The 14,628-nt window shown below is 36.2% G+C and overlaps 1 protein-coding gene across 3 annotated transcripts in view; it reads right to left on the minus strand.

The window, feature by feature from the left end:
- Window positions 1–5,815: 5,815 nt before the first annotated feature.
- The window catches only part of TOGARAM2 (TOG array regulator of axonemal microtubules 2), an 84,169-nt gene continuing 75,356 nt past the window's right edge, over window positions 5,816–14,628 (minus strand). For all 3 annotated transcript variants that reach the window (XM_058155792.1, XM_058156667.1, XM_058154961.1), the window contains exons 19-20: window positions 13,404–13,490; window positions 5,816–8,385 (exon numbers count right to left, since the gene is read on the minus strand). In XM_058155792.1, coding sequence (XP_058011775.1) covers window positions 8,129–8,385; window positions 13,404–13,490 — 344 coding nt within the window. In that variant the 3' untranslated portion in view covers window positions 5,816–8,128. The remainder of the gene's footprint in view (window positions 8,386–13,403; window positions 13,491–14,628) is intronic.

Genomic DNA, 14,628 nt, shown 5'->3' on the forward strand with positions numbered 1-14,628 from the left:
GGTTAAAAATGTTCTTGCCTACACAACTGTTTCAGGTGTGGAAAACATATTTTTCTTCTCTGTCTATACAGATTCTAAACCAAGAGCAGCTCTAAGTTCGGCAACAGGTGGGAAAGGATTGTTCCAATCTATTTATAGCTGCCTCCTTCTCTGGTAGCTGCTTAGTCAGCCCTACAGGGATTGCTGAATTTGTCGTTCTGTTCTTGGTCGTCTCTGTCAGCCACACTTGAGGGATCACTTTTGTATCTGGCCCCTAATACTAATAAGACCCATACAGTGTTCATCCAGATTCCAACATTTGATTTTTCATCTCGGTCTTAAAAATAGCATCCAAGCAGATCCTACTGGCATTTCTGAATAGGGAAAATATTTCTTTATTCTCTCTCTCTCTTATGCATACACGCAGGAGGCTTTAAGCTAACTGCTCAACTTAATTATCATGCCTACGAATGAAGACAGGACAACAATTGCTCATAAAGAAATTTGGCAGAAGGGTGGGAAGGGTTCAGAGACAATCAAGAGAAAACTCTTTGTTGCATCGCCCACACAAAACATAGGCCATAAACTAAATATCTCCAAACTACATGTAAACAAGTTTCAATCTTTTTCTCAGGTTATGGAGGGTTAGAAATATCAGGAAGCATAAGACCCTGTACATTTGTAGATTTGCAATTTTTGGTATCTGTGTGGGTTTGCTTTATCTTAGCATTGCGAGAAAAAATGATTCCAAGGTGTTTTTTATCCAAAGCAGGCAGACCCAGCCTTTCAAAGAGGTAGAGTATGTGCATTAATTAAAACTTCCTCAAACTAAAATGGAACAAAGCTGGATTGCATAATGTCAAACCTCTTTACTGAAGAGACCAAGGATCAAATCTTACAAAATATTCCCTTTTCCTCATGTTATTTTTACATTTAAAGTTGTCCTTTCTAGACTCTTGCCCTTGAATTCCCATCATTGTCTGCATTTATTGATTTATTCTGATTGGCTTTGAAGAGGATTTATACCTCCAAAAAGGACTTGATTTGGAAATTCTATCCTCATATATGCACCAGTGGAAGGTTTTTATTTTATTTATTTATTTATTTATTTATTTGTCGTAACAATATATACAAGCATTGCATAAAGGATTATATAATATATAAACATATATATGAGGAGAAACAAGGTACTATAAACATATATATATATAGGGGAAGAAACAATAGGACAGGAACGGTAGGCACGTTTGTGCTCTTATGCACGCCCCTTAGAGTCCTCTTAGGAAAGTGGTGAGGTCAACCATGGATAGATTTTGAGTAAAGCTTTTGGGGTTATGAGAAGAAACCACAGAGTCAGGTAATGCATTCCAAGCATATATAATTCTGTTACAGAAATCGTGTTTTCTGCAATCTAAACTGGAGCAGTTGACATTGAGTTTAAATCTGTTGGTAGTTCTTGTGATATTGTTATTGAAACTAAAGAAGTCATTGACAGGAAGGACATTACAACGGATGATTTTATGAGCTAAACCCAGGTCCTGCCGAAGGCGACGAAGTTCTAAGTTTTCTAGACCCAGGATATCAAGTCTGGTGGAATAAGGTATTTTATTGATTTTGGAGGAGTGGAGAACTCTTCTCGTAAAATACCTTTGGACACGCTCAACTGTGTTGATATTGTTGAACTGGTTGCTCCCGGTTCTGTCTGGTTCTTGCAAACCGATAGTAATGGCGGCGGGAGGCTCCGCCCACCTGGCCAGGCATCATCATGGACAATCTGCACCTGTGCAGAAGCATGTGCATGCGTTCCCATTGCGAACTGGTAGCGGAAGCAAGTAGTACCCACCCCTGATATTCACCCACACACATGCAAACACTTTTCTAAAAACTACTAAGCAGGATTTTTACAGGGTTCTCTGGATTGGATGCTATGGAAATAGTTAAGATCTCCTTCTTAAAACTTCCCATTGTAGATATTTTCATTCCATGAAGTTGTGTATCAAATGGCATGGCAAGATTTAAGACTGCCTGCAAATTTGTTGTCTCAAATTTCAGTTTGGATAGCCTGAATGTCTTTGGAGAATAGAGAACATGGTTCCTAAGTCAACTCTACAGAATCAGACTCATTTTCTATCTAGCCCAATATGGACTATTCTGATATCAAGATGATTTCCACAATCTCCAGAAAAGCTCTCCCAAGTCATTTGTCATCTGTCCCCTTAAAAAGTATTTGTTTTTCCCCAAATGAGAGTCTCACCTAACATATTTTATGCATATACAAACTGCATGTACATAAATTTTGAACATGGACTTGGAACCTCTGTTTCAATGCTCTGAATAATGTAACTTTTTCACAGAGAAGTGCCTCAAAAATTGCATTTCTTGGATGCAATTTAAAAAATTGTATTTTCCCTTAATATATAAAATGTTAAAAATTGCTTATTTGAGGCCCAAGAATTCTTATCAATATGCTTATTTGATATTTCAAGCATTATTTGATCTTTCAAGTATTAAGGGCTGTCTGCTACTATTAGCAGCATGAGGTGTGGTATGATTTTGTTTCTCTTCCTATTCTTCAAGCCTTCCTCCTCCTGATTATTATTCATTTTATTATTCCCTTTATATCTGCTTTCCACTGAAGGCTCAAGGTAATCTTGAGGGATTTTCTATTTTATCCTCGTAACAGTCCTCTGAAATAGGTTGGAGTGAGAGATATTGACTGTCTCAAAATCGTCCAAGGTACCATTTCAAAGTTAAAAGGCCAATTCAAAATTAATCTATAGGAATGGAACAAATAATTGAGAACCCTGTTTGAAATTTTCAATTCTGTTTTAATACACATTCATTGTAAGAAAAATATTACATTTATGCTCTTATATATTGCTCTTTGTCTTGTTCAGAAAAAATGGGATGTAGCAGCATAATAACAAAACAATCTAAAACTGGCTAACCAAAAAAAAATTTCTACATTTCCACACTGTGAATTATTATCCTTGTGTGCTCTGTGTGACTTGAATTGCACTCTTCTGTACTATGTGTAACTGCATGTATCTGTGTGTTTATACCCATGTGAGTATGCATCTCTGTGTATATATGTCTAATGCTGCTTGCTATGTCCTTGTGAAGGTTAAACAAGAAAATTGGAGTAGAAACTGGCACACTCTGTCAACAGGATAAATCTAGCAGAGGCTGATGAAACCTAAGCCTTTGCACAACTCTTGCCAACTAAACTGCCCTGACACTTACTGATCCTTTTGTAGTGGGTGTTAGGTAAGTGTGATTGTGATTCATAATGCCTCTTCAAAAAGAAAGCTTCAGATTGTAACAGTTCTATGTTTTCAGGCATCCTGAGAATGAAGCAGCAGTACAGGATTCCTTTTAAGTAAATAATAGAAGTTTAGAAATTGCAAGGCAGGGTAGCAAAAGGTGGAATAACAAACTAATAAATAAATAAATAAATAAAACAAATGCTCCTCCCTTTTCCCCCCTCTTCTCTCTCTCTCTCTCTCTCTCTCTCTCTCTCCCTTTTTTTCTCTCTCTCTCCCCTCTTAACAGCATTATGGGCCCCAGGCAACAACTACTTACAGGGATAAAAATGTAAATGGTCGATAAAATTAAACACATATTTGCATGTTAGTATTAATTTAAAAATGCAGTAAAATCTAATAAACATGTTGCTGTATTTATATGATACAAGGTGCATTGGAGAGTTAACATACACAGATTAGTATGGGGGCCCTATGCTCGTGGGGCCCACAGGCAAGTGCCCATCAGGCCCATGCGTTACAACAGCCCTGCTCTCTCGCTCTCTCTCATATAGTGTTAATGGGTCGGTGAATAGGGTGTCTGTGCCTCATCCTATCTTTCTGTTTACTTATTTTATGAAGAACTATTTTAGAAGAGAATCAAGGGCAGGAGGAAGCATTTACCAATTCTCTTTTGCAAATCCTGGCACTCTATCTAATCCCATCTGTTTCCTACCCCTAACCCTTAGAAGTCTTTTTATTCCCAGAAAACATTCCAATCCAAAGGAGAGAGGCTGTTTCCTGGTATTGTCTTTTCCTTCTGCCTTCTTAGTTTCACTTTGTGTGTTTTTTTCAGACCATTAAAAAAGGAAATACTGTTAGTAAACAGTACTGTTAGTACTGTTAGTACTGCTATTTTCATTAGCAGGAGTATCCCCTACTTAAGGGAGATTGGGATTCAACTCATAAGCCACACAATGTGAATTTAGAGAGAAATGAAAATTTAACCAGGTCTTGGCCAAATACATGGGATTTTGAGAAGATCCAAAACTGCTATACACCTAGAAGTTGCCAAGAGTCTTTGTATACGCACCTAATAAGTTTACAGAGCAAAAAACTTGCTTTCCCCTTTATGAATTTAAAGTGAACAACACTAAGGAAAGAGTTGCTGTACTGTATAATTGTGCCAAATTCTCACTGTTGCAACTCCACATTAGCATTATTTCATGTATAGATTGTGGAACTCACACCAGTCCAGAGAATGTGGGTGGCATAGTCACCAACAAACAGCATTTCAAATTAATTGACTCACGCCAAGGTGGATGCCATTGAACAATCAGCATGTTAGAATAGGATTGTTTTATCTGCCTCACAGAACATGAGGAGAGAGGGGATTTCTCAATACACACCAAAAAATAGAACCCCTCCCTCAGAAAAGCTCTGTCACCTAGTTCAGGGGTCTCCAACCTTGGCAACTTTAAGTCTGGAGGAGTTCAACTCCCAGAATCGGAAATTCTGGGAGTTGAAGTCCGCAAGGCTTACAGTTGTCAAGGTTGGAGACCCCTGACCTACTTCATGTCCACCTAATTTCTCAAAAATGGAAGACTTTCAGCAAACTTTCTTGAGATGTTCTTAGATGTGCAGACTCAGTTGATTTTGGAAACCTACTGGTAACCAGTGCAAAAATATTAGAAGTATTGCTGCCCTACAATAGTAGGACTGATTCACCAGCAGCACATCTTGGACCATTGCAGCTTCTGTAGCGCTTGATGGAAATATGCAAGAATGTTATCTAAGCAAAAAGATCTGAAACATTTTAAAGTCCAAAACAGCCAGATAACATTCATAACCAGCTCAGAGAGACACTTTCCTAACTCGTTTAACTTTAAGAAATAGGACATGCAGCACCAGAAGACTTGAAAATTTCATGATTATATCAATCTCAATAAAAGTGATTTTAGACATCCTGCGAGGCTGATTTGCTCCATCTAGTGGGACTAGCAACTTCTTTCTTCAAATATTGCAAATATTATCCCACGTAAAGCATGTTACAGTAATCCAGATATATTGAGATTACGGCATCAATTGCCAGGAATCTGGGTCCAAGTAGGCATTTGGCACACCAGTTGAAGTTGAGCGAAACCCATCCACCACCAGCCACAGTTCCACCTGTTGTTTAGGTAATATCCAAGAGTTCAAGAGAAGCTCCAGTCCCCCAATTTATGGTGGGGGCTTAACTTCATTCAGAGTAACTACTGGGACTGATGTCTTCAGATGTTTATTGATATACAACAATTAATCCTGGAGATAAGTATTTAGCTTGGGCTTATTTTACCTGAGACTTTGGATATTGATTCAAGCTTTCCACAATATTCCTGACATAGCTTGGTGTGGTGAGGTACAGCTGAATACCTTCAATGTGCTTATAACAATTCACACCAAACTGACACATTCCCCCTTGGCTTTATAAATCTCTTAAAATATCACAAGAAGGAACACCAATATCACTTAAGTTTTTCTTTAAATACTTTTGCTCTTAACTTGTCAAAGACTTTAATAAAGAACTTGATTACTATTAGAATTGCATTCACTTTCCATTTATGCTCTCCCTATCCCTATCCCAAAGGATCTATGGAGCCATTCTCAAAATAGTTCAGTAATATATAGGCTTTGGGTCTGGTTTGAGGGAACACTTCATTTGGCCTTACACTTAGACTAAGGCAGTAAGCTTTTTGTGTTTCAGACATTCATGAGAGTCAACCCATAGCAGTCTAAGGGCATTTACAAACCTCTAGTGCTAATTACTGTTGATTACTGCTAGTTTAGACAAAATACTCATGTTGCATATTTTCCTCCAGATAATCCTTCCCACCTCACTCTCAGGTTAATGTAGAGACAACAGGGAATGGCCTTGAGGGATAAAGGAAAAATCCATTTCCAAGGCAATGATCAGATAAGTCCATTCTAAGAAATTAATCTGAGAAAAGGCCTCAGATAGGCCCATACCTAATTCACATGCAGATAAAATGAGAAAGTGGGAAGCACATTCAGACTTGCAAGATCCTGTTATTATAGCTGTTCTGATAAAAGTAGATTTTTGCCGATATGGCATTGATTTCTTGACCTACCCTTTGGGGCTGACAATGCCTTTTGAACACAGAGGATCAAAATGGAAATGCAAATAAAGGAAGTTTAAAATGTATTTTTAATAATTAAAACATTTTACTTTTTTTTTAAAAAAATTGATCTAATTATGATGGACATTCATGCCATGTTAGCAAGTGACAGCTGTCTATATAGAAATGCTGCAGAGAATAATTTTGACTGCTAGTATTTCAGAATGAATGTGGAAATCATTGCCAAAGCTAGTGCTTCTGGTCCTGGAGTACAACCAGACAATTCCAGATGTTCCAAACCACTCTACTGTATTGTATTACTAAAGGAAGGGTTGTATAGATACTTGGATATAGTGAGGAGAGGCAGATTCAAAAACAATGAATGGGAAGTAATGACAAGTTATATCATCTCCAGTTCCTAACACAGTAAGGAACTGAGATAAATGAGATTTTCTTGGTTCTTCCAACCAAACCAATCTGATATGAGGCACTGTATGGTATTCCATTTTTTTTTCTCCTTGATGGCTTTTTTTAAAAAAATTAAAATATGAGAATATATTATGCCAGTACTAAGTGGAAAAACTGTGTATCATTGCCTCTATAACAGGTCAACTGAACAAACGAAAAATATTGTTTCAGATTTCCTCTTCCTCCCTTCACAATTTTTTCCAGTAACCACCTAAGGAATAACTTTAGTAGGCAGTTTTACATGACAGTTTGGAAGCTACAGTAGTGACCAAAATTGTGGAAACCTTTTAGGAAAAGTGTATCTTCTAAAAATAGCTAGTAACATCACTTTTTTGGGGAGTAGTACCATAAAATTATATATCAATGGAAAGTTAATTTAATCAAGAATGTAATACAATAACTTTTATGAAGGATTTGCTATTAGAATAGCAGTTACAGTATAAAGAAGAAAAGTGAAACATGTAGAAAAAAGATATACAAAAATTATCACCATAGAAAAAATGAGATATACAAAAATTATCATGTCAGTTTACTTATTTGGGTAACCTTTAGCATGAATTATGGTCTTACAATGTCTTCCCATGGAGTGAATCAAATCTTTTAGTTCTGCAGCTGTTATAATGTGAAACCAAGATTGAATGATTGCTTCTATTAACTGGGTTTTATTGCTGGGTTGCTTCTGACTAACAAATTTCTTTAGTCGGCTCCATAGATTTTCAATTGGGTTAAGGTCTGGGCTATTCCCAGGCCATTCCAGAAGTGGAATATGATTATCCTGAAACTCCAAAAAAAGTAGTATTATTAGCCATCAAACCTCAAAAATGCACTTTTCCCAAAAGGTTTCCACAATTTTGGCCACTACTGTACCACTAATTGGTATTTGCTCAGACTGGCATCTTTTTGTGATCATGTAATCCATCTTCCCTAACTGGCAATACATAGAGATAGAGGAAATATTATGGTTTAAAGTTTACCTCTATCACTTTATCACACAATATTGATATATATTACATAAATAATTTTCTCTTTTTACACATATGAAAGTTACAGTTGTGCCATTTATGCATTATTATCATTGATGAAATCTCTATGGGTCAAAAGTGGTGGAGCTTAAACCTTAAAAAAATAGATGATTTAATTCTACAGCAAAATATATTATATACATTTTCCATTGTAGGGTTATTATTAAAAGCTTTCAACAGGAGACTCTTACACTTCAAAAATAAAAAGGTTAATTAATGGCAAGTTGTATATCCTTATCCATTTTTGCTTCTCTTTGAAATGTCCCACTATAATTGTTCCAGAAATAGTAACAGGCTTTTTTCATTGAAGATCCATATCTAGAAGATCTTGAAAAAGTTTGATCACATGTTGTGGTTGGTTGCAAACGTATTCCTCAAGTTTCAGTCCCATTTGTTTGTGCAAGCTTTTAGCCAGTTTAGAGACCACGGTTCTCACGTTTCCACTCTTCCCAGGTAAAACCCCATTACCAATCATGTTATTCAGGAAATACCAGAGAACAGGAAGGATGTGACGTTCCACAATTTGAGGCTTCCGTGGATAAGCAACAGCCACAAGACCTGAAAGCAAAAGATCGCAGATCTTTAAATAACAAGAATGGTGTTTCTCAACCTTGGCTGGTTGGGGAATTCTGGGAATTAAAGTCCATATAACTTCAAGTGGTCAAGGTTGAGAAATAGTGAACTAGATAGCTGCTCACTTTTTTGATTACAGACATAGCACTGAAATTTGAAAAACTATTAAGCCAATTTCCTTTTCAATGAACAACTGCTTACTTAGTTATGTTTGTATTACAGTGATACCTTGGTACTCATCATTAATTGGTTCTGGGAGGTGCAATGAGCACCAAAAACAATGAATACTAAACAATTTTTTTCCCATAAGGAATAATGTAGTGAGTCACAAGGCAGCCGACACTGACAAGTTCTAGTTTGTGCATTGAGTATTAAACAAATGATGAGCACCGGGACAAAATGTTCATATCCAAATGCATTGAATACCAAATTCAATGAGTTTCAAAGCGGTTGAATACCAAGGTACCACTGTACTCTCTTCAAATAAGCATTAATAATATTGTGCAATTAAAAAGATAAAAATAACAGTCATTTATTTAAATTTTAGCCTGGCATTTTCATATGTTGGTGTTAGTACTTTTTATAAAAGGGAAAACTTTCAGGAGAATAATCTGCTCTCTGCTTTAGTAATAGAAGCAGTTTTTTCCTTATTGCTGTATTTCCTCCATTCCTTGATTGCTTACATAAGCAATCTTTGCCAATTGGACTGTATCAATGGACCATAGCAAGAGAGTCATAAAGTGGTTTGAAGGGACAGAGTAAACATGGGGTCATCTTTTATAATAAAGTTGTCAACAGCTGAAATAAGATTTATAATAGAACAAGTAATCTGATGGCTCAGACTGCTAAGACAGTCTGTTATTAACACAGCTGCTTGCAATTACTGCAGGTTCAAGTCCCACCAGGCCCAAGGTTGACTCAGCTTTCCATTCTTTATAAGGTAGGTAAAATGAGGACCCAGATTATTGGGGGGGCAATAAGTTGACTTTGTATATAATATACAAATGGATGAAGACTATTGCTTAACATAGTGTAAGCCGCCCTGAGTCTTCGGAGAAGGGCAGGATATAAATGCAAAAAAAAAAAAAAATCTTGCAGAATTGCTAAAATTCTTAAAATTAATTCCCATGAAAAAATCCATGGAAACTTCTTGCATGGTATGACTGTTTAAACAAACTTTTCAGTGCTTTAGGCTAGTATAATGCCAGTATTATAGCTATTTATTTGAGATTTTGACTACTGACAGAGTGCCACAATCTGATGTGCAAGTTACGTGCCACAGCAGCACATTGCATGAGGGGCAGGCACCAGTTCCAAAAATCATTAGAAAAAAATCATTCAAGTGAAACCTAACTAAATAGAAAACAGTGCTCTGTGCTGAGAAGGACCCACAACTCAACTGATCAGTGTCTGGTCTCATCCACTTTGCCTCAAAAGCCACATGGCATAGTTATATAGAATGAGACCATCTGAAAAAGAGGAGATCTAATATCAATAACATAGGAACACAGACTTCATGTATGTACAGTCAGCTGCAGAGACCGGTAACAGAACACATACCTGTGACTAATAAAGAAATGTACAAATTTAAAAGCTAGGAAAGTCAAAATACAGTAGGTTGGAAACAAAAACTGTACATAAATGTGATTTGAATCCAATTTTTTGTGAATTCCTTCTGTTATGTAACTATACCTAAAATACATTTTGAATATTTAAAAATTGTTTAGTGGCACTAAGTGGAATTCTGCATATGGCTACCTTGTCAGCAGCAGCTCTGATTATTGATATTTGGTTATTATTTTAAAACAAAGAAAAAATGAATTAAGAAATTGGTTTTATTCTTAATCTTAAGGTTATTTCACATGCTTTAGGAATCTGGAACACTAGATTGTGTAAATTCAAAAACACCAGCCTTTCCAATCTGATGCACTTGGCTTAGATACCTGGATAGTTGAAGTTGACTGCAATGAATCTTTTTTTTTTTATTTGAATTTATATCCCACCCTTCTCCGAAGACTCAGGGCGGCTTACACTTTGTTAAGCAATAGTCTTAATCCATTTGCATATTATATACAAAGTCAACTTGCATTGCCCACCCAGCAATCTGGGTCCTCATTTTACCTACCTTATAAAGGATGGAAGGCTGAGTCAACCTTGGGCCTGGTGGGACTTGAACTTGCAGTAATTGTAAGCAGCTGTGTTAATAACAGACAGACTTAGTCTGCTGAGCCACCAGAGGCCCATCTTTCATCTGAAGAATGAGACAACTTGCCACAGCCAACTCTCTGCGGCCAACTCACTGTGGGACAATTTGCCATGGCCAAGTCATCATGGGATAACTCACCGCAGGACAATTTTAACAATTCAATTTAATTTTTTTAAATAAATAAAAAATATTTTACATTTTGTCATTCACATTTCATTTGCTCCCTCCTTTTGCATCCGTTCTTTAATTATTCTATTCCACCATTTCTTTGATATTAGTGTAACTCTTGACCCTCAGTGAGTTGTCTCTTGGTGAGTTGGCCATGGTGAGTTGGCTGTGGCGAGTTGGCCATTAGATAGAGGGAAGACACTGGCTAAATTTTGAATGTTATTTTTGTTGTGGCTTCTCACTGCAGCTATGGGCCTGATGATGTCTTTAAAGAAATTACTGTCACTTAGCCTGCAATGTGAGATAATAATGACCCACCTTACATGTTTGATGTTAGAATTATGAAACAATGTATGTTAAATTCATTGCTCATTGTAAAAGCTATAGTAATAATAATTTCTAAATAATAATTTCTACACCATCCTCTGGATATTTTTTGCAAATTACCATTATTTTTCTGATCTGTGACTTAGGATGCTAATGACATAATATATATATATATATAAAGGTAAAGGTAAAGGTAAAGGTTCCCCTCGCACATACATGCTAGTCGTTGCTGACTCTAGGGGGCGGTGCTCATCTCCGTTTCAAAGCTGAAGAGCCAGCGCTGTCCGAAGACGTCTCCGTGGTCATGTGGCCGGCATGACTCAATGCCAAAGGCGCACGGAACGCTGTTACCTTCCCACCAAAGGTGGTCCCTATTTTTTCTACTTGCATTTTTACCTGCTTTCGAAACTGCTAGGTTGGCAGAAGCTGGGACAAGTAACGGGAGCTCACCCTGTTACACGGCAGCACTTGGGATTCGAACCGCTGAGCTGCCGACCTTTCGATCGACAAGCTCAACGTACTAGCCCCTGAGCCACCACGTCCCTTTTATATATAAACCCGAACAACCAAAGACCTACATACAAACACCCGTGAAAACCTCAGAAAACAAATATATATATATATATATATATATATATATATATATATATATATATATATATATATATATAATATTATTATATAATTATTATATATAATTATTCAGTATTTGGGAGGACAGTTTATTACATCAAATCTAAAGTGCAGTGTATTCAAAATTTAAACTGTGAAGCTATTGTTTAATTTTAAAGTAGATGTGCACAGTCCATTCAGATTTTTAAAAGAATGTTATTTTTATCCAAAACATTTCATAAGCAGTGAAAAAAAATGAGAAAGTTTACCTCAAAAACAAGTCTGTGCTGTCATTGTTGTGCCACTTCACTTATACAGTATAAAACTGGATTTAGAGGAGTAAGATAAATACTTACTGCTTTATTATAAAGCCATTTGGTAATTTTACTAAATGGAAGTTCTTCTGATCTTAAATTATTATTATTGCAGTTTTGTGGCTTCAGTGCTTTTTTCCCCCAGGAAAAAATATAGCTCTTGAATGCTGTCTGATTTTAATGATTGATTTACAGCATAATAGATGGCTTGGTTATCTATTTCAAATAGAGACTTATTTAAAATGTCCATATCAAATTTCTAAACTGCAACACTAAGTTAAAGCATACTCCATGGGTCAAACACCAGTGACGCCAGTGACCTTTTAGTGATATCTGATGAGGATATCTTGAGTCCAGTTACATCTCAGTGGCCAATGAAAAATGATCGTGATAAGCTTTAGGATGCATATATTGAAGAAACTAGTTTCAATTTTGTGGTTCTGATATAAGGAGTTTGGCAAATGTTTGCTTCTATTGCCCAGTAGATTAAAGAGATCGTAGCAATTGGTTTGCGGCAGGGGCAAGATACCAGTTTTCAGAATTAATTCCTGAGTCATCCAAATGCCTGGAAAGGAAATGACAACTTTGGTCCAAGAAACCAAATCAATAAACCAATTTATTTTACTGAGAGTTCTATCCACACCTCTCTTCTTCCTCTCATTCCATCTTAGGAAAAAAACAACAACAGAGTTTCTTAAATCATGGTTGTATATCTAAACCTTTATATTATATTTTAATTTAGATTTCCTGTCAAAGCTTATATCAAGCTTATATCACTGTTTTCCAATTACTGTATACCAGAGCTGTTATACTATATTAAAAATTCAAAGAATAAAGGAGAAAGAAAATGCTAGTAGAAACAACACCTATTTATTGGTTTGTATCTAAAATGCAACTGAAGTGGAATATTTGATTTATCCAGTATTCATAAACCTGACACAGAAATTTCCAGAAAAACAATTTTGTATTTTTATTAGGAAATAAACTCAGCTGAAGAGAATGGGACAACATTTAAATCTCTGTGGAGTAAATCATGTACTGTATATATTTTTGCCAGCTATTCTCTATTTTGGAGACATGAGCCCAGCTAATTTAACTTATTGGGATACCAACCTTTTCAAAGTGACTCTCCTGCCAGTGTGTTGCTAGAAACAACACCTCTAAGACTGAGACATGCCTGTGCTAATAAGTCAGAGATCCTCCAGAGAAAGAGTTGGCCCATGTACTCAATAAACAGTCATTTCTCATTTCAAGTTTGAAAAGTTGTAAATAGAAATATATTGCCTTGAGCTGTGAATAAAGGAGCTCTTTGCCTCCTACTGTTATCAGAAATATTGTTCAGAAGAAACTCCATACCACACATAGTTTTTTCTAACCTGCCAGACGATCCGTGATGTCCTGTAGAGCTCGGCCAGTGAGAAAACGCACCCTGCTGGCAAATATTTGAAGCAGCAACAGGTTGTCTGAAAGGGACAAACATATTGTTTGGATGCAAACAATTATGGACCAATCAAGATTGGTTGTGGGATGTTACATAAATTACCACATAATAAACAATGAACAAGGTCATCTCATCTACTTGAATTGAAAAGAGGATGTTTTTGCAAATTTAGATTTTGTTCCTACATGCTACTATCCTTCATAAACATGCCAATCTTCTCCAACTTGCCTTGTGTTAGGACCACAATAACCAGAATCCCCAATAACTAATTCAATTGAATTGAAGGCTTGGGGAAGTATTGAGCTTAAAACAATATGACTAATGCATGAACATTCTGTCTCTGACACTGCTTCTGTGAAATCAACAAACAGAAATAACAAAACAGTTAGCATCACAGCATTGACATTCATATAATTTGTTTTTGCTTGCAAATAATCAAATGAGGCATCAATGGATCCTGCTTGGCCAGACATTCTTTCCCAATGCATCCAGATGTAATCAACACTCCTTCCAATAATCCATTTTGCACTATTAAAAATGCAAGCTATTTTAAATAATGATATTTAAAAAGCGTAGTGAAGAAACATTGTTTGTTCAGTATATCTTTACTGAACAAACTATTTATTTTATTGAACAATGTATTAATGTACTCAAGCCAGCAGCTACAACTCTTCAAGATAGAGTATCGCCTTTTTGTTAAAAGTTCTTTCAGCGATTATGCAAGTGCTTGATGCAAAAGATGTATGACTTCTAGTTCTTCCATGCCAGTTTATAAAGAAATATGAAGCAGCTTTGGTGGATTGCCTTAGGACTATGGAATTCCTGCTTCAGATAACAACTAATACCATTAGAAGTCATTTTGGGGGGATTGTAAAGCATTTGTATGTTAGCTGGCTTTTGACAATCCAGGATCAGGCATTTAACAATGGTCCAGGTTTCAGCCTTTAGTGAATAGGTAGCATGCCTACTTGATTTTAAATGGAATCTATTCCAAGCCATCATAATGAAAATGGTACAGCAAATAAATATACATTAATTAAATGTGACAAATGTTGATTTGTTGGCTGGTTATTTTTTTAAAAAAGAATGTTTTCCTAACTTGTTCCTTCTCAGATTATACAGCCAAAAGAAGAATCAAAGAGGACAAAGGAGCAAGGAGA

This window comes from Ahaetulla prasina, chromosome 1, assembly GCF_028640845.1.
Source record: "Ahaetulla prasina isolate Xishuangbanna chromosome 1, ASM2864084v1, whole genome shotgun sequence".
NCBI classification, from domain to species: Eukaryota; Metazoa; Chordata; class Lepidosauria; order Squamata; family Colubridae; genus Ahaetulla; species Ahaetulla prasina.